The sequence below is a fragment of the Agelaius tricolor genome, unplaced genomic scaffold, assembly GCF_023055355.1.
Source record: "Agelaius tricolor isolate 1412-34295 unplaced genomic scaffold, bAgeTri1.0.p SCAF_22, whole genome shotgun sequence".
Classification (NCBI taxonomy): Eukaryota; Metazoa; Chordata; class Aves; order Passeriformes; family Icteridae; genus Agelaius; species Agelaius tricolor.
The window spans coordinates 524241-541600 of record NW_027269282.1 but is presented as its reverse complement, the minus strand read 5'-3'; the positions used below and the strand labels follow the sequence as shown (position 1 = coordinate 541600).

The window sequence follows — 17360 nt, the reverse complement described above, 5'->3', positions numbered from 1 at the left end:
GAGGTGAGCAGGACAACCCTGTGGGAGCACAGAATCAGGCTGGGTATCTCTTTTCACACTGGGTTGCACAGAGCCCCACAAGGGTGAGCATGGGGGGAGGGAGGGGATGGAGAGGAGGGGGCAGTCTAGGGGAGTAGGGGGACAGGTAGCAGGCACGTGGCCCTGGGACAGGGACACACAAGGAATACAGAGCAGGAAAGGGTTTATTCTGTTGGCACTGGGCGCAACCAGCACAGTGCTGGGGGGTAGCAGGGAACACCTGGCTGCGCCAGAGCAGGCTAATTGTGCCAGCAGCGTCCACCAGCACCCAGGGAGAAGCCATGGTGACAGTGGCAGTGGAAGGAGCCATAGCTGTTGTGGCAGATATGGTCACAGGGACCAGGCTGTGCCTGGCACTCATCTATGTCTGTGAAAGAAGGAGAAAAGGTCAGAGCTGTGCCAAAGTTACAGGGACTGTGTGGCATGGGCAGCACAAGGGATGGAGGAGGCATGAGGGGGACAGCTCCAGGGCTGGGTGAATGTGGGACACAAAGGCAGGTGATCCTGCCACTGCTTGGTGCCAAGGCTGCTGGGTGGCAGATGTCCTTACTCTACCAGCTCCTGCACAGCCACAGTCTGTCTATTCTGCCCCCCAGCAGTCGGGCTGTGAGCACAACTGGGCACCCAATCATCTCTGCCGCCAGGGCAGCAGCCGGCAGTGGCGGGGGGGCACTGCAGATACTCACCCAGGCACCGGCTGGCAGCCGGATCGAGGGGACGGAAGCCTGGGTGGCAGAGGCAGCTGTGTGCCCCAGGGCTGTTGATGCACAGCTGGCTGCAGTTGTGCAAGCCCTGAGCACACTCGTCGATGTCTGGTGGGGATAGAGAGAGCAGTGCGGAGTTATAGCATGTAGGGGGGAAAAGCAGCCCAGCCCTGTTGTTGAGGTGCAGGCAGGGCTGCTTGCGGCACCCCAGCCCCTTCAGAGCTGCACATTTTGCTATAGTCCAGTGCAGAACTGGGCCAGGGGCACCACCACTCTCCAGCCAGGTCCCAGGGTGGGCAGAAGCACAAGCACAGCCCAGCCCTGCAGAGCTCAGCAGACCAGGTTAATAGATGGGATATAGTTTATTGGGGGATCTCTGGGAGAGGGGCTGGAAGACTGTTGGGACTAAGCAGGGTCAGACTCCAAACAGTAAGGTCAAAACTTTAAAAATCAGACCAGGAGGGTCCTGCCCCTGCAGAGCTGGGAAGAGCCTCCTCTGCCAGGGCTGGGGAGGTGGTTCCTGTCACCGAGGAGGGGGCAGGCGAAGCACACAGTCGCAGGCCAAACCAGCAGGCACATGGTACGGTGTCGAGGCGACGGAGCAAGGTACCAGCATGGCAGGAACAGCACTGGGGCAGGGGGGTGGGCGGGGGAAGGGGCACTGCCAGGCTGCCCCAGGGCTGCTTTCCCAGAGATGGCAGAGGACAGCCAGGTCTGTGCCCGTCCCACTGCAGGTCACCCCACTATGTCCCAGCCGGCACTTCCAGGGTGGTTCGACGAGGACAGAAAAAGAGAGACAGGCAGAGGCCAGCCCATCCTTCCACCAAGGCTGCTCTGGCGTGTTATGGGCAGGGCTTAAAGTGCATAGAGACAAAGGCAGAGTCCGAGGACTTGAGGGAGGAGGGCACTGTGGGGGAGCCCCAGCCAGCTCCCAGCAGAGGGATAGCCCCCAAAAAAGGCCACTTGAGCTGCACAGAGAAGGAGAGAAGGAACAAGCAAGAAAAAGAGAAAGAGAAAGGGAGTCAGTAGCAGCTCAGTGGGAGGCATAGACAAACAGACGGAGAACCAGGGTGGAGGTGGCTGGGCTGCCGCCCGACAGGTTGCAGGCTGCGGCCTGGCCTTTGTCAGGGGTGCAACAGCATCCCAAGGTGGTGCTTTGGGGCTGATGCCAGCTGGCATGGGGTCGGGGTGTCCCAGCTATCACTCACCCACGCAAGCTGTGCCATCCTCATTTGGCTCAAAGCCCCGGCTGCAGCGCTTGTTGCTGCGACAGCGATACCCGCCATAGGTGTTGATGCAGAGAGGCTTGTCCCGGGGACAGATGAAGGGGAACTCAGTGCACTCATTTGTGTCTGCAAGAGGGTCCTCAGTGTGAGATGTCTGGGCAGAGAGCTTGGGGCTGCCAGCCCCTCCAGTTCTCCCGGTACACTGGATGGTCACCCCAGTGGCAGCCATGCATAAGCCATATCTCTGCCCAGGAGGCTCACAGCATGGCCACAGCCACCCTGCTGCACCTCTGCTGCCCCTCCCATCGCTCATGGCTGCAGCACACAGCCTGCCACATGCCAGCCATGCCTCCTGCCCTAGCACATTGCTCTTGCTGTTCTCTGGGACACCATGGTGCTCCTCTGAAGCTGTACAGGTGTCCCATTCCCAGGCCATGTGCCAGGCAGGCAGCTGTACCTGGCACGGAGCCATGTGGCAGGCAGCCACCTCCCAGTCTCAGAGTGTCCCTCATGGAGCTATGCTACAGCATCCTGGGTACAGGCACACCTGTGCTCCAGCAGCCACTCACCTACACAGCGTCCATTCTCGTGCTGGGAGAATCCCTGCCCGCACTGCATTTGGGAAGAAGCAGAGACCACTGGGATGGGGAGGAATCACCCCTGGGCAGCCACTGAGCCAGCAGAGCCCAGCCCCTTGTTTCTGTCCCCAAAGTGCCACACCCTACACCCACACCTGGCCCTCACCTCCAGAGGGGCAGGCATGAGTGGCTCCTCCACATCCAGAGGGTAGGGGATCTCCAGGACAGAGTTGGTCTCACTGCTCGCCACAGCTCGTGACACCACGCGGCCATCTGGCCAAGTCACCTCCAGGCTGCTGGCTTCGTCACGCCCTGCAGGCGGGCAGCCCATAAAAGGGAGGGTCTCCAGGGTGGGCAGGGGCTGAAAGGAGGCCAGCGGGGTGGTAGGGATGGAGGGGCAAAGTCCTCCCTTGCTCCCTGAGCCCAGCTCCAGGTGCTCATGCTGACAGCCCACACACACAGATGTACTCTGAGGGGTGTACATGGGATGACCTTGCAGTGGGCAGAGACACCCCTGAAGGCTTGGCTGCAGCAGGATAGAGCTAAAGGGAAGGGAAAGCCCTACTGCCTGGGCAAAGCAGGAGGCAGGGCATGGGGAAGGGGGCAGCTGCCCCTTGCAGCACAGCTGCAGTGGCTGGGCAGCCTGCCTCCAGCCTTACACGGAGCCCAGCATACCTAGGGTGACAGGCAGGGACGATTACTGCGCAGCAGGACACCGGGGCAGCACACATGGCCCCTGCCCTGGGGAGTGCCAGGGGAGCTGGGGATGGAGGCAGCCCCCTGACCCCCTAGCTCACCCAGTCCAAAGTGTGCCACGGGCTCCATCTCGCAGAGGTACCCGGAGCCGCCGTCGATGATGCGCAGGTGGGCCCCGCTGCGCCGTGTGAACAGCACCACCTTGGCCCCCCGCGCAAACGCCCCGAAGCGCGTGCGGGGGATGACGCGCAGCCAGTTGTTATTGGTGCCCTGCAAAGGGAGGCAGAGCAGAGAGATTGAGTTGGGAGGGATGGAAGGGATGGGTACAACACGAGGAGTCCCTGCTTGACTCACCTGGGTGCCCTTGAAGATGGAGATTGGCTGTGCCATGGACTCGCCATGGGATAGGATGAGGTCCAGCATCCCATCGCCATCAAAATCTGTCACTGCACCTCCTGCAAGGACAGAATCATGCTGTGTCTGAGGCCTGGCACCATGTTCACCAGCACTAGACCTTGCTGCTGCTGTGGCCTTCCACTGGCAATGGGAGCACTCCCAGCCACGCAGGGACAGAAAGGAAGATGGGGTGACATCAGTGCAGGAGTGTGGCTGGCACCCTGTAATCAGGTGCATTGGCACCCTGGGCAGTGGAGGAGACAGGCAGTGCCTGGATGGCTGTGGGTCACAGGGAGTTGCCTGACCTCTTCCCAAATGCAGAGGCTGGCTTTGAGCAGTGGACACCCAGGAAGGGGCACATCAAGAGTGTCTCTGGGGTACTGGAGATGGCACTATTGGCTGGGTATGGGTGGAGGGAGAAAGCATGGGGCCATTCCTGGGTGACAGGAGCTCCAGCCTGCTGGTGGGGAGCAGGCAGATAACTCAGCCAGACATGTGGCATGCTCAGGCAAAGAAGGTGCCAAGCAGTGCTGTGCCAGAGCAAGGTGGACCTACCTGTGCCCCGTCCCTCTGGCTCCAGTGCATCCCCTGGATTCAGCTCTTCCACAATGGGGTCTGAGTGTTCTCTGCGGATGAGCCTGCCAAGGACACACACAGGGTATGAATGCCAGCTCCTGCAGTCCTCAGAACCTTCCTGGACATGTCTGTCCCCTCCTGAAGAATCATGGTAGGGGTGACAGCCTTGGTGGCTATAGGGTGTGGATGGAGGATGTGACTGTCCCCTGCCTGTTGGCACATCCCCACTCCATGCAGAGGCAACAGGAGTTTCATGAGAGCTTCTGGGTCTGAACTGCTGAGTAGCAACAGCGTCTGTTGCATCCCTCTGGAACCTGGAGGTATCTCCAAAGGGCTCCTTACAAAACCCTTGCCCTCTACCCACCCATGGGTGCAAACATTGGGTAGACAATCAGTTCCCATCACCCTACACACGAGGCAAGGAGGTGCTACACAGAAGTAATAAGACTTGACCCCCACAATTAACAGGAGCCATGAAGAAGCTTCCACACAGCTGCTAATCAGCGGTGCTGGGGACCCCAGGGGCTGCTGCAGGCACGATCACAGTGGCTGGTAATGATGCCAGGAAGGGCTCAGTCACGACGCCTTTTATGAGCCGAGCCCGAGCCGTGGCACTGCTGGAGAGGAGCCCTGTGAGCCTGGCTGTGCTGCTCGGGCTGCTCGGCTCCCAGCGCAGGGTGCAGGGTGCAGGCTGCCCGGCCCCGCCGGCTCCTACCGGAACAGGCGGTTGGCGGAGGAGCCGCGGTAAGCGATGTTGTTGAAGAAAACCTCCAGCTCCTGATCGTTGTCGAAGTCGGCTGCGATGACGGTGCGGACGGGGGACGGCATGGAGAACTTGGGGGTGGCGATGTCCTGCATGGACACGGCCCGACAATAGGCACAGGAAGCAGGACACCTGGGTCCTGCTTTGATGCCTCGGGTCCCCTCCTCGCTGTCAGGTGGGGCTCAAAGGGAATTCAGAGCGAAGGCAGCCCCGCTGGCCGAGGTGGCAGAGCCCCAGTGCGGGGGCTCCCGGCCCTCACCCGGAATCGGACGCGCCCGGGAGCTCCGCTCTGCAGGTAGAGGCGGTGCGGCCCGTTCCAGTTGCCATAGACGATGTCCACTCGGCCGTCCCGGTTGAAGTCAGCCAGCGCCACACCGCGTCCGTGCTGGTAGGGGTCATCCAGCCCTGGGGAACCGCAAGGGGACAGGGGGAGACGGGAACCCCTCCCTGCCTCCTCGTCCCCAGCACAGCTCCCAGGATGTGCTCCACCGTCCCCAGACAGGTTCTGCACGCGCAGGGTTACATCCCTGCTGCGCTGATGGATGCCCCGATGCATCTCAGCCACTGTGGTCAGTGGGGCTCTGGGTCCCCAGGGCTGTCCCCCCACCGCCCTCATCCAGTGCAGGCAGAGCCACCCCTGCCCTGAAGTCCCCAGCGTCTCTGTGTTCCCCCCAGCTTCCCCTACTCACCCACAGCAGCCGCCACGTCCCTGTACGTCCCGTCCCCCCGGTTGTGGAAGAGGAAATTTGGGCTGTTCTCATTACCGCAGAATATGTCAGAGGCACTGTCACTCAGGATGGGGCCCACGGCCACCCCACGGCCGCCTGGGGACAGTAGCACGGGGTGAGGGGACAGCTGCCCCACGGGAGTTTGTGCTCCCCAAGTTCCCTCAGTGTTGCCCACACGGTGAAACCAACCCCCCCCCATCACGCATCCCCTCCACTCCTCCCGCAGTGTCCCATTCTTGCCCACCTCCAATCCCTCTCATCAGGAGCTAATTGGGCCTGGCAGCCGCTTGTGTCACTCCCAACCCTAATCACTACCATCGCCATGGTGACAACACTCCTAATTACTGACAATTTACCGCTGGGGCACGCAGCAGTCCCCACGGTGGTGGGGCAGCATGGGGCGCAGGCGGGCTTGTTCCTCCCGACGCCTACGTTCCCAAACCCCGCTGCTTGCCCTATGGATGCTGTGAGCTCGGGAGGGACTAGCCCCGGTGATGCTGGGCACACGGGTCCTGCCAGGCGCGCATCCATGGTCCTGGCGCCTTTCACTGGCCGTGGGGCTGCCACTAGATGGGGCAGTCAGGCAGCCCAACGCGTGGCACGGACCTCGGGCTGCACTGCCCTGCCTCAGCGAGTTCCCCCGTTGGCCGTGCCCTGCAGCGCCCCGTGCCCTCCGCAGGGCCACGGCAGCCGGGTGTACCTGTGTACTTGCTGACGCCAGCCTGGGCGGCCACGTCCACCAGCACCACGACACCGCGGGCAGGGTCACTGGCAGCCACATCCATCTCAATCAGGGCATGGGGGCCCACGTTGCCGCTGGCATAGTTGGCGATGTAGATGGAGTACCTGCCGGAGCCCTGCAGCCGGCAGCACCGCCTCAGCACCCACCCACCCGCGGCTCATCTCCACGGGGACCACAGGTTGCCTGCTGTGAATGCTCTCATTGCTCCGTGGGAGCGGGCACTGCTACTGTGTGCTGAGAGAGAGCTCTGCAAAGCCCACAGCAAAAAGCATGCCAGGAGTAGGGATGTGCCCCATTGCCTCCAGGAGCTCTCTGGTCACAGAGCTGGCATGGGACACATTATCCCCCCTCCCAGCATCCCCGGCGTGCCGGGTCCTCCCAGTTTCCACCGCCCCCTTTGTCCCGTGCAGTAGCTGCACCCTGATTTAGCGATAATCATTTGGAAACAAACCGCTGGAGGAGGAGGACGAAGAAAGAGCAGGTGACAGGAACATAAATCACCTCGACAGGCACGTTTATCAGCTGGTGGCAACCGTGTGGACAGGCATCCACAGTCTCTAGAGCTGGGGCTGTTGCTAGCTCTGACAGTCCAGGGGCAGCTGGGGAGCACCCTTGGCCAAGCAGGGGATGGGATGGGCAAAGGGAGCAGGCCCCAGGACTCCACTGAAGGGGCACTGGGAGTGGGAAGGGGGCAGAGATGCCCCTGCCCACAGAACCCTGCTTGCTCACCGTGCGGTCCACGCAGGCAACGGAGCGGCCTGCAAAGCGGCTGGCCACGTCCCGGTTCACCTCGTCACTCAGGATGTCCTCCCAGCGCCCGTTGCGGAGCTTGAACAGTTTGTCTGTGTAGGTGGCCATGCCTGGGGAAGGGGGCACAGGTCAGTGGGCTCCAGCACACCGCCTCCTCCTGAGGAGGGTGCTTTGTAGCAAGGGAGGTTGTGGAAAAGGTACTCTTTTTCCAGAACACCCCAAATATCTGCTGTCCCTGCAGCCCCCTACAGTGCCATAGGGCTGGGCTGCTGCTGCTGCAAGAGCCCCATGACCCTTAAGGGCCACGGGGAGACACACAGAAGAATCAACTCATTAAGCTAAAATATGTCCCAATGAGGCACAGCCCTGTAGATCATCCTCAGGAAAGCAAAAAAAAAAAAAAAAAAAAAAAAATTAAAAAAGAAATCGATTCAGTGGCAGGCACAGTCAGCGAGCTACACCATTTGTGACAGCAGCAATGGCAGATCCTGATTTAGGGACAGGTGTGCCAGCAGCCACTGCCAGCCCAGGTAATTAGGAGCACTGGGAAGACAGATCTGCTGCCTGGAGGTCAGGGACACAGGGCAGAGCTGGGCTGGAGCACCAAACCAGGCAGGCCTGGGGTGCCAGCTTGGAGTATGTAAGTCTTGTTCCCATGAAAGGCATGCCAGGAGCAGGGACAGCACTGGACTTGACTTGGTACAGCAGGCACAGGTGAGCCATGAGATCAAAGGGGACAACTGCTGCAGGGCACAGCTGGGATTTACAGTCCTGTGGCAGGACAGTCGAGGGGGCAGAAGGGAATCTTCTGTCCCACTTGGGGTGCCACAAAAAGGGCGATGGGCAGCTGGAAGTGCTGACTCGGTGGCTGGCTGGGCTCAGTGTCCCACCCGTGCTGCCATCAATCAATGGAGCCACTCAAGTGAGAAATTAACTCCAGCCCGCACACATCCCTCACACGCCGAAGGTCACGGGCAGCCACACCGGGGCTCCCCCCGTGCCTGGGGCCCGGCTGCCAGCAAGGCTCACCAGAAAAGGCATTGTTGGTGTTGAGGAAGTAGATCTCCTCGCGGCCGTCGCCGTCGATGTCACAGGCTGTCACGCCGATGGCGTTGCCCTGCCGGTCCCGCAGGGCGTAGTACGGGGAGCCCCGCTCATCCTCTGCCACGTTCACCAGCCGCCCCTGCGCCTTGTCGTACTTGAGCACCAGGTTGGGGCCGTTGTACCTGTGAGTGTAAGCAGGGGTATTGGCTTCCCGAGGACTGAGGATGGGATAAAAGCCCCTGTCTCACCCCTGGGGGGACACTGGGTGTGATACTGGATTTTCCCCATGATGGGCACTGGAGAGACCTGCATGGTCCATGGAGGCCAAGGACCCTGCCAGGCATCCCATGTCTGGCAGCACCAGTGGGGGTCAGGCAGATAGCAGTACAGGATAGGCACAGGTCCCTGCTTGCAGAGCTTTCCCAGGGCAAGGAAACCGTCACACGAAGCAAATCCTCTCAGCACGGAGCATCCCACTGGCTCCTCGCCCACTCCCGCCCAATGCACCAGTAAACAAGTTATACAACGGCCACCACGACTGCTTACAAAACTCCAACTGCCTTCTTGACTCAGCACAGCTGGGAGTGGTGGCCCAGACCCCTCCAGGGTTCCCAATGCTGCCCATGTTTTCCTGCCTCAGTGATGTTCAGAGCAGCATAAGGGCCAGACTGACTGCCTGCCACCATAGTGCCTCCATCTAGCTGGATGGGATCTGTGAGGGTAAAGGTGGGCACACTCTCCAGGTGGGCACACCTGTGTGTGCAAGCCTCTTTAGGGAGTGAGGATGGTGGTGTGTACACAGATATCCTGCAGTAGCAGCTCACAGCAGTGCCAGCACACACACAGAAGCTTACACCATGGTCTCTGCTCTTCCTGACCAAGATTGGACCTGCTGGCAGCAGCTGCTCTCTGTCCAGCCCCACTTGGGCACTGGCAGCACAGCACACGGCTCCCTGCTTCCCTGGCTCCTGCCGGCCCTTCCCAGCCATCACTCCAATAAAGGACTATAAAAAACCTCCAGCCAATTAACTGAATCTCCAGAGAGAGCTGAGTCCTGTCAGCAGAGCAGAGATGGCCTGGGGACACGCTGGCTGTGCACGGCAGGGTGGACCCTGGCTGCTGGGCAGCTGCCACCACCCCACAGAGAAGGGACCGATGGGGGCACTCATGTGGTCCTACACAGGCACTCAACCTGGCATCAACACCTTCTGTGGGTGCACACACACACACACACACACACACAAATTCACTGGTGGGTGCCTGCAGACCTCAACCCACCCACCGGTATGCACAACCCCCCCAGCTGGCCACAAGACCACAGAGGAGAGTGGAATTCCTGTCCCTGCTGTCACTGAGGCATTAGGGGTGCACCACTCACCCTGCCACCACGATCTCGAAGTCACCGTCAGCATCCAGGTCGGTGACGGCCACGCCGTAGTTGAGCTGGGTGGGATTGCTGTCGTAGTCGGGCGGGAGGAGGCGGTGGGTGACGGCTGCAAACATGGGCTCGCTGCGCTGGGAGCCCTCGCTGAGCCAGGCCAGGGACAGCAGGCACAGTGCCAGCATCCTGGACACCTGGGAGAGACCTACAGCCCATCAGCTCAGGAGACACGCTGCTCCACCATGCCCAAGCAGCCCACTGTCCTTGCATGGGAGATGCTCTTTTTTCACCCCTTGCCACAGCACCCCAGCCTGCACCACACCACCTGTCTCTGGACCCTTGGGCACTGTCACACTGTCACTCTGGTGTCCTGGCACTGTTCACCCTTAGGACAAGATCGTACTCCAGTGAGCTGGGGCTGAGCAGCAGCCCAGCCTTGGCAGCCCATCCTACTAGAGGGACTGGAGAGGCAGCAGGAGGGCTCTGGGGTGCTGACAAAGCCAGGCTCAGGCCCATCTCACTCTGTCCTAAGGTGCCACCGGCTTTCAAGGTCCTGGTAAATCAAAATGTCAATCACTGCTCCCTAGACAGGGTCAGAGGAAAAAGACATTCACTGGCCCAAGGAGTTTGTCTTCTGTCCGATTGGTCTTCCAGAGCTGGGGAAGTTCACAGGGAGAACACAGGGATACTTTTTCAGGTTACTCCCACATGCCTCAGTTTCCCCATCCTGCTGGAAATGTTCCTCCCAGGGTCTCTGCAGGGTGAGGTCCCTCCAGCCTGGCCAGGGAAAGCTTCTGCACAGGGATGCAGCCATGAGAAGATGCTGGGAGGAACAGGAGACTGGGACGAGAGGCTCATTTAACCTGGACTGCGGAGGACAGCTTCTGCCAGCACTGCTGGCAAGGCTGCAGAGATTTTGGAGCTGGCTCTGACCTGGCTGTAGCACAGGTGATGAGCAAGGTGGCACTTAGGAGGACAACCCCTCATCCCAGGCCTGGCAGTCACGTCCAGAGGGGAAGAGCCCAGAGATGAGCTGTGTGTCCCCAGGCTGTGGGCATGATCCCACATATCTCCACTCCAGCTGGGAGAAAAAGCAGCCTGGTCTGCTCTTGCAAACCAGAGGGGTGGCTGGGGCACCTGGCCTGCAAGGGGACAATGCTGCATGTGACTGTGCCTGTCCAGGACTGCCCTCCCCAGCCAGGAACAGTCCCCCTGTCCAGGAGTGAATGACCCCCTGCCAGCTGACCCCCACGCTGTTGGACTCAGCAAGCCCAGGAAGTGGTGGCAGCTGGGTGGTACCACATATGCCCAGATTGGAAAGGGGAAGGTGCTCAAGATTGAGACCCGAGCAGACCCAACAGATAGTGGAGAACAGCCTGCTGCTGCCTCTTCTGGGGATGGGAATGGTCCCAAGGCTCTCTTGGGGGCCATGGTTCCCATGCCATAACGAGCTTCCAGGCCTACATGGCTGGGCAGGAAGGGCCTGTTCTCCAGCTGCAGAGTAAACCTTAACCCTACTGGCCACAACATCCATAGCTCTGTATTGCATTGCACCAGCCTACTCCCCTTTCCTCTCCAACTCCATCTGTAGCCTGGGCACAGTTTCCAGTGTAGATGTGTGTGTGTCCCCAGCTCTATCCTCAGGAGAGGTATGCTCCCATTCTCTTCCTGTAATGGTCCATTACCCTGCCATGCTGTCTGCAGCAGCTCTTGAGGGGCAGGAGCCTGGATCCTTCCCTGGTGCAGGGGTCCATTCAAGACACAGGTGATGGGAACAGGGCTCATCGGGTTGTTCAGGGATGGGAAAGTCCCTGGGTGTCATTCTGCAGTGCCAGACAGTGAAGTAGGGGGAGCCTTTGCCACAGCCCCACTCCAGGCTTACCAAAACGAGCACGGGGGAGAGCCACTGACATTGTGGACAGATGGGTGCAGGGCTGCCACATAAGCCCCTGGCCCTGCAGAGCAGTGCTGCCTCACTCCCAGCCACAGCCAGATGATGGGTGGCTGTCCCCAGCCCATTGGCAGGGCTCTCTGTCTTTGCCCACTCCAGCTCCCACTCCCCAGAGCCTGGACTGCTACCACGTGCCCTCCCTGCCTCATCCAGCTGCAGCTGAAATCCCTCCAAGCTGGATGGAGATTTTCCAGTAGGAAACAATGCTCCTGATTGGAGACAAAAGGCTTTTCCCAGTGGATCCGGTGCTTGGTGCCATGGGAAAGGGATGTCCAGCCCAGAGCCAGGCCATTTTGGGAAGGGGAAGGGAGGCAGACTTGGGCTCTGCATGTCAGATGCAGAAGGGCCTCATCATTCCCAGCATGCTTTTGACAGAACCACAGTCCCAGCATGAAGCTTCACCTGGGGTTTGAGGCCATAGGGCCCTGCCCGTATTCAGGGCAGACCTCAGTCTATCTTGCTCCAGCAGAGTCATGTCTGGGCTTGTGTTGTGGCATCTGGTGGCAAGGTCACCCCAGGGGGTTTCTGCAGTATGGCTAGTGACATGAAGCCAAGGTGCCAAGCAGGGCAGAGCCACTGGGAGGGTGCCAAGGCACCCATGCAGGGTGCAGCCAGGCAGCCCAGGGGGAGCATGCTGGCCCCAGGGCAGAGATGCAGCATGTAGGATTCATCTGAGCCCATGGATTGCTATGGCTGGCAGTGCCCAGTGAGGAGGGTGGCAAGGGGACCCTGGGACAGGCAGGTGATTGGGCCCCAGACTTCTCACCACAAGTGGGGAGATGCTGTCCCCAGATGTCCTCACTGTACACACCTGGACGTCCCCTAGTCTACATCATGGGGAAGGGGGGTGTGAGGTCCCTGTGTGGCCACCCCACCCCGCATGTCACCGTGACATTGCTGCCCTGCTCACCACGCACCCCAGTGATGTCACGCTCCACCACTGCAGCAATGTCCCGCTGTGGGCCGCAGTCAGCTCCATGACATTTCTTGACGTCATGCAGCAAGGGCATCACTGCACCCCAAATGCACCCCAAAGCAGTGACAACATGTGACATCCCAGCACCTCATGCCACCATGCTGCACGTGCCCCAGTAACATCATATTGTCATTGCTAGCATTGCCAGGCTGCCACAGCTGTACAGGGACAGGGCAGAGGACAGGCAGGAGACGTCCCACAGACCCAGCAGACCCCTCTTCCACAGCAGCTGGGCTGCCCAGAGTACCAGCAGTGCCCCTCCACAGCTCCTCAATGCCCAGCAGCCCAGACCCTGCAGTGCCTCTGCTCCAGCCAAAGCCCACGAGCCTGGGTCCTGCTGCGACGTCTGCTCGCTGCTGTGAGCCTGTCCCTCCTATGCAGGACTCCTCAGTGCTGGACCTGGCAGGCTGGGGCTCAGCCAGCAGCAGCCAATGCAGTGTGGAGATGAGCAGTCACCTTAGCCTCTGAGCTCGCCCCAGAGGGACACCAGCTCCTTGGGGGGCTCAGGCCCACCAGCACACAGCCACCTCCTTCCCACGCAGGCAGGTACATGGCTGGACCCCTCTGCCCAGTCCCCCCGCTCCTCCATGGGCTCGGCCACGACCAAGCACAAGTGCCGCTATAAAGAGGGGCTGTCCCTCGCTGCTCACAGTCCTGCTGCTCCTGCCAGCGCTCTCCAGTCCCAGCACACACCGCCCATCACCGTACAGCCTCTTGAGCACGGTCCTCCCCAGCCCAGCATCCTTCCATCCCCATCCCATCCTTCTTCCCGCTCCCTCCCGGCTCACTACCCCGCATCCCCACCACGCCACGGGGACAGGCTACGTGCCCGCGGTCCCGCTCCGCCCTCCACCAACTTCTCCCCGGGCCGGTGACCGTGCCGGAGTTGACAGACGCCCCTCCCCGCCCCGGAGTCCCCGGGAAACTTCGCGGAGCAGCAAAACCACACGGCTACTCACGGGCCAGGGGGGCCGCCCGGCGCCCCCACGGCGGCGGGAGCGCATCCCGCACCGCCGCCTCGCCGCCCGCCGCGCCTCCGCCTCCGGTGCTCCGCTCCCGGCTCCCGACGGGCCCGGCCCGCCCGCGCGGCGCCTTAAGAACGGGCGGCGGCGGCGGCGGCGAGCGGGGCGGGGGCGCCGCTGCCAATGGGGAGCGCGGGGTGGGGCCGCCCGCAGCCAGGTCCGGCCCCGCGGTGCTGCGGGGGGGCACGGGGAGCATCGCCCCGGGCACCGGGAGGAGAGGGGCGTCCCGCGATGCCGGAGTCACGGCCGAGAGAGCTGCGTGGCCACGGCGGGCAGCGTGTCCCGGCTCGCTGCGCTCACTCCGGGGTGCTGGATGGGGAGCAGTCGGGCCATGGCTGGGCAGGGCTCCCCAGCTCCTGCAAGGGCCGCTGGCGTGATGAACCGAGCAGAGCCAGGGGCCTGGCCCGCACTCGGGGCGGCGGAGGTCGGGCACAGGAGGAGGAAAGAGAGCGGAGCTGGGCACGCCCTTGGTGCAACACTGTTTTCTTGGAAGGGCAAAGGAGGACAGTTTAAACTAAAAGAGGGGAGATCTAAATAAGATGTTAGAAGGAAATTATTCACAGTGACAATGGTGAGACACAGGAAGGGGTTGCTCAGAGAAGTTTTAGGTGCCCCATCCTTCGAAGTGTTCAAGGCCAGGCTGGATGGAGCCCTGGGTGACCTGATCTAGTAGGCAGCATCCCTGTCCATGGCAGGGGGATTGGAACTAGATGATCTTTAAGGTCCCTTCCATCCCAAACCATTCTATTGTTCTACGAATCCAGCGCTCAGCCACACCCCGAGGGGTCAGCACCTGCCTGTGTCATCACCCTGCACATCGCCATCTCTCCCTGCAGGGACCCCAGGAGCGGCTGTGCCATGGCAGCCCGCCTGAACTCTAAGAAAGGCCCCATCTTAGGTCACACAAGGCACTGACTTGCCCAAATTCTTGTAGCCAGTGGATGCCCCAGGCAGGATGGCATTTATGCAAGCCTGCCTTTGCCAACCTGTTTTCCTGAGGGGCTGGGCACAGAGCTCTCTGTGTGTCTCTGGAAGCACAAAGTGGCTGTGGCAGGGACTGGGACAGCACTGACAGGGCACATGGCTGCCAGGTCACCCTAGTGTGGCACATTCACAGATGCCCCAGCACAGAGTCTGGGGCTGTGGGCACTGTGAGAGACAGCAGCAGAGACATGTTGGAAGACAGCAGGAACTCATGCCACTCTGGCTGCTTCAAGTGGCTAATCACCTCCTCTGGTAAAGCTCTTATTTCTCATTGAACATGTCTGGCTACAGCTTCTGCCTGTTGCTCCTCGTTCTTCTCTCCCTGCTAGATTTGAGAGCTCTCCAGTCACAGTGATTGTTTCCCACAAAGGTGCTTCCATACAGCCATCAAATACCCCTTTATTTCATTGCTGACGACTCCCTCTTGCAGGGTGCCTGGCTGAGCACCAGGCTTGCTGCGTGGCTGCCTGCTGCAGGGTCCTCACAGACAGAATGTTGGCAACCAGGCACAGGGAGCCTGCTACAGGGCACTGCCATGGGGCAGGAACCACACCAGCTCTCTGCATTTGCCATGCTGAGCCATAATGCCAAGCAAACCCACCAGACTGGGATGTCGGTGTGAGCACCACACATGTGCAATGCTGTGCTTGTGTGCCCCCGTGCACCCCAGTGCTGTGGGTGTGCTCTGCCTGCCAGTGTCCACAGCCCCATGCCCGGCTGCAACCTTGCATGAGTGCGTGTGCGCTCAGGGTGAGCACTCCTGCTGCCGAGCTGCTCGCTCATCCCAGCTTTGGTAACACCCGGGTAATTATTTGTACAAACTGCAAAGCTGGCTCCCACTGCCCTCCCCGTGACTGGCAGGTACAGCAAACACACATGCCAGCAGGCAGCCAGCTCGAGCATGCCAGGACCGTGAATGGCACCGGGCACAGCAGCTCCCTGGGGTTCTAAACCCAGCATGGCAGCACAGTGGGGCTTGGCGCTGGCCACGAGCACATGCACACACAGGCAGGGCTGCCGGTGTGCCAGCGCAGTGCACATGCAGCTGTGCAGCCACGCAGCCATGCAGCCGTGCGTGTGCATCGGTGTGTGCATGGCACAGGGCACGGCTGGGCACGTGGTGCCATGCACGCACATGTGCGGCCCCGCAGGTGCACACGCCGTGTCCCTGGGGTGTGCTCACCCCACAGCTCCCCGTAGCACACGCGTGCTGAGTGCCAGCAGGACACACGAGCCGAGAGCACCTTGCATGCTGCAGCCCCCAGGCACTGCTGCTGGCACCCAGTGGGGTGGTTTTCCACTCCTGGGGCTGCAGGGTGTTCCCCAATAGCTGCTTTTGGAGCAGTGCCCTTCCCATGGATGCTGCCACCTTGCCAGGATATTTCTTTGCAGCCAGCAGATGCCTTGGTGCAAACAACAGCCACGGCCATAAGAAACATCCTCGCACCAGTCCCTGGGCCCTGTGCTGGCCTAGATGTCTCCATCCCACCCCTCTGGATGCAACCACACTGGGGACATAATGGGGCAGGCACCTTGGGGTGTGACAGAGCTCTCTGCAAGAGGCTGCAGAGGGAAGCACAGAGCATCAGTGGAAGGAGCTGGGATGCATGAGAACAGTGGCAGGGACGTTTGCAGAGCAGGGAGGTAGGGCGCAGGCGTTGGGGCACAGGGAGCCTGGCAGTGTGGTGCACAGAGGGGGTGGGATGTGCAGGGAATGGTGGCACGGTGATGGGGACAATGCACAGGAAATTAGAGTGAGCAGCAGCCAGACACGCTGCGGGGGGAAGGGAGATGCTGCGCTCCACTGAGGGCTGTGTGAAGGAGGGGGAAGGCTCTTCTGCTGAGCTGGGGCCAGCATGAGTACCAGCCACCTCTTTGTACATCTGGGGCCTCCCTTTCCCATCCCCAGGGCTAATATGTCCCAGTTTCCCCTGGCCCTTGCTCCTGGGGCCCCATCCATGCCAACCCAGCTCCCAGGGAATGGGAACTGTCTTAAAGCCAGCAGCCCTGATGCTTGGTGACCCTCTGCCTGGTTGCTCATCTGCCACCCCAGGCTCTCCCTGGGGAGAAGGCAGCAGGAAGGTGGGAAGCAGTCTGCCCCGTGCTTGCATTGCAGTGGGCAGAGGGGTGGCACAGGGCACTGCCAAGCAGAGTAAGGCTGTGTGGTGGCAGTGCCAGATGACCCCTGTGGCTCTTGCAGGGATAGTACTGCTCTGGGAGCAGGATAGGAATCCACCTAGGATCAGAGACAGGAATCCACCCAGGATCAGCTGGATTCATAGAGCACTCATCCAGCAAATGTCCTCCAGCAAATTTCAGAGGTGCAATACAAACAGGGTGCAGGTGAGCACAGGAATGCTGACTGAAGGCACTAACCTCCAGGATACTTCACTGGAGCCATCATTCCCCTTTCTAGAGCATTATGAGGGCCAGACACCTGCACACAGCCTGGTGGGTGCACAGCACATACACATACACACACTGCCAGCACACTCACAAGCACTTACATGCACACACACAACTGTCTGTGAGCAGCCACCCCCTCTGCCTGTGTGAGCACTCAGTGTGCCACCCAAATGTGCGTGCAGACCATGCACACACACACCTGCACTCACACGTGCATGCAGTGATGTGCAAACATCCCATCATATACCCCTGCTGCTTTTTGACACAAGGAGAGGGCTCACACTGCCACCACAACACGCTGCGGATTCCTCAGCTGCCCAGCCAATCTGGCTCTTGCCTGGCACTGCTTTTTTCTCTGGAGGGGCTGTGCTGGGACATCCCTGCTCCGAGGGTCTAAT

General features: G+C 60.7%; 1 protein-coding gene across 2 annotated transcripts; it reads right to left on the bottom strand.

The window, feature by feature from the left end:
• Window positions 1-185: 185 nt before the first annotated feature.
• Window positions 186-13664, bottom strand: CRTAC1 (cartilage acidic protein 1). Of its 2 annotated transcripts, XM_071446099.1 has the most exons (16): window positions 13510-13664; window positions 9621-9817; window positions 8228-8424; window positions 7178-7308; window positions 6407-6563; window positions 5668-5802; window positions 5238-5383; window positions 4931-5067; window positions 4195-4277; window positions 3598-3698; window positions 3345-3513; window positions 2714-2859; window positions 2539-2581; window positions 1952-2095; window positions 726-851; window positions 186-406 (listed from the first exon to the last, which is right to left on the bottom strand). In XM_071446099.1, exons 1-16 carry the CDS (start codon window positions 13552-13554, stop codon window positions 279-281), a joined length of 2085 nt encoding a protein of 694 aa, XP_071302200.1. In that variant the 5' UTR covers window positions 13555-13664; the 3' UTR covers window positions 186-278. The 2 variants fall into 2 exon arrangements, with proteins under 2 accessions (XP_071302200.1, XP_071302199.1); XM_071446098.1 differs by lacking the exons at window positions 186-406; window positions 726-851 and adding an exon at window positions 1087-1711.
• Between the last annotated feature and the right edge of the window lie 3696 nt (window positions 13665-17360).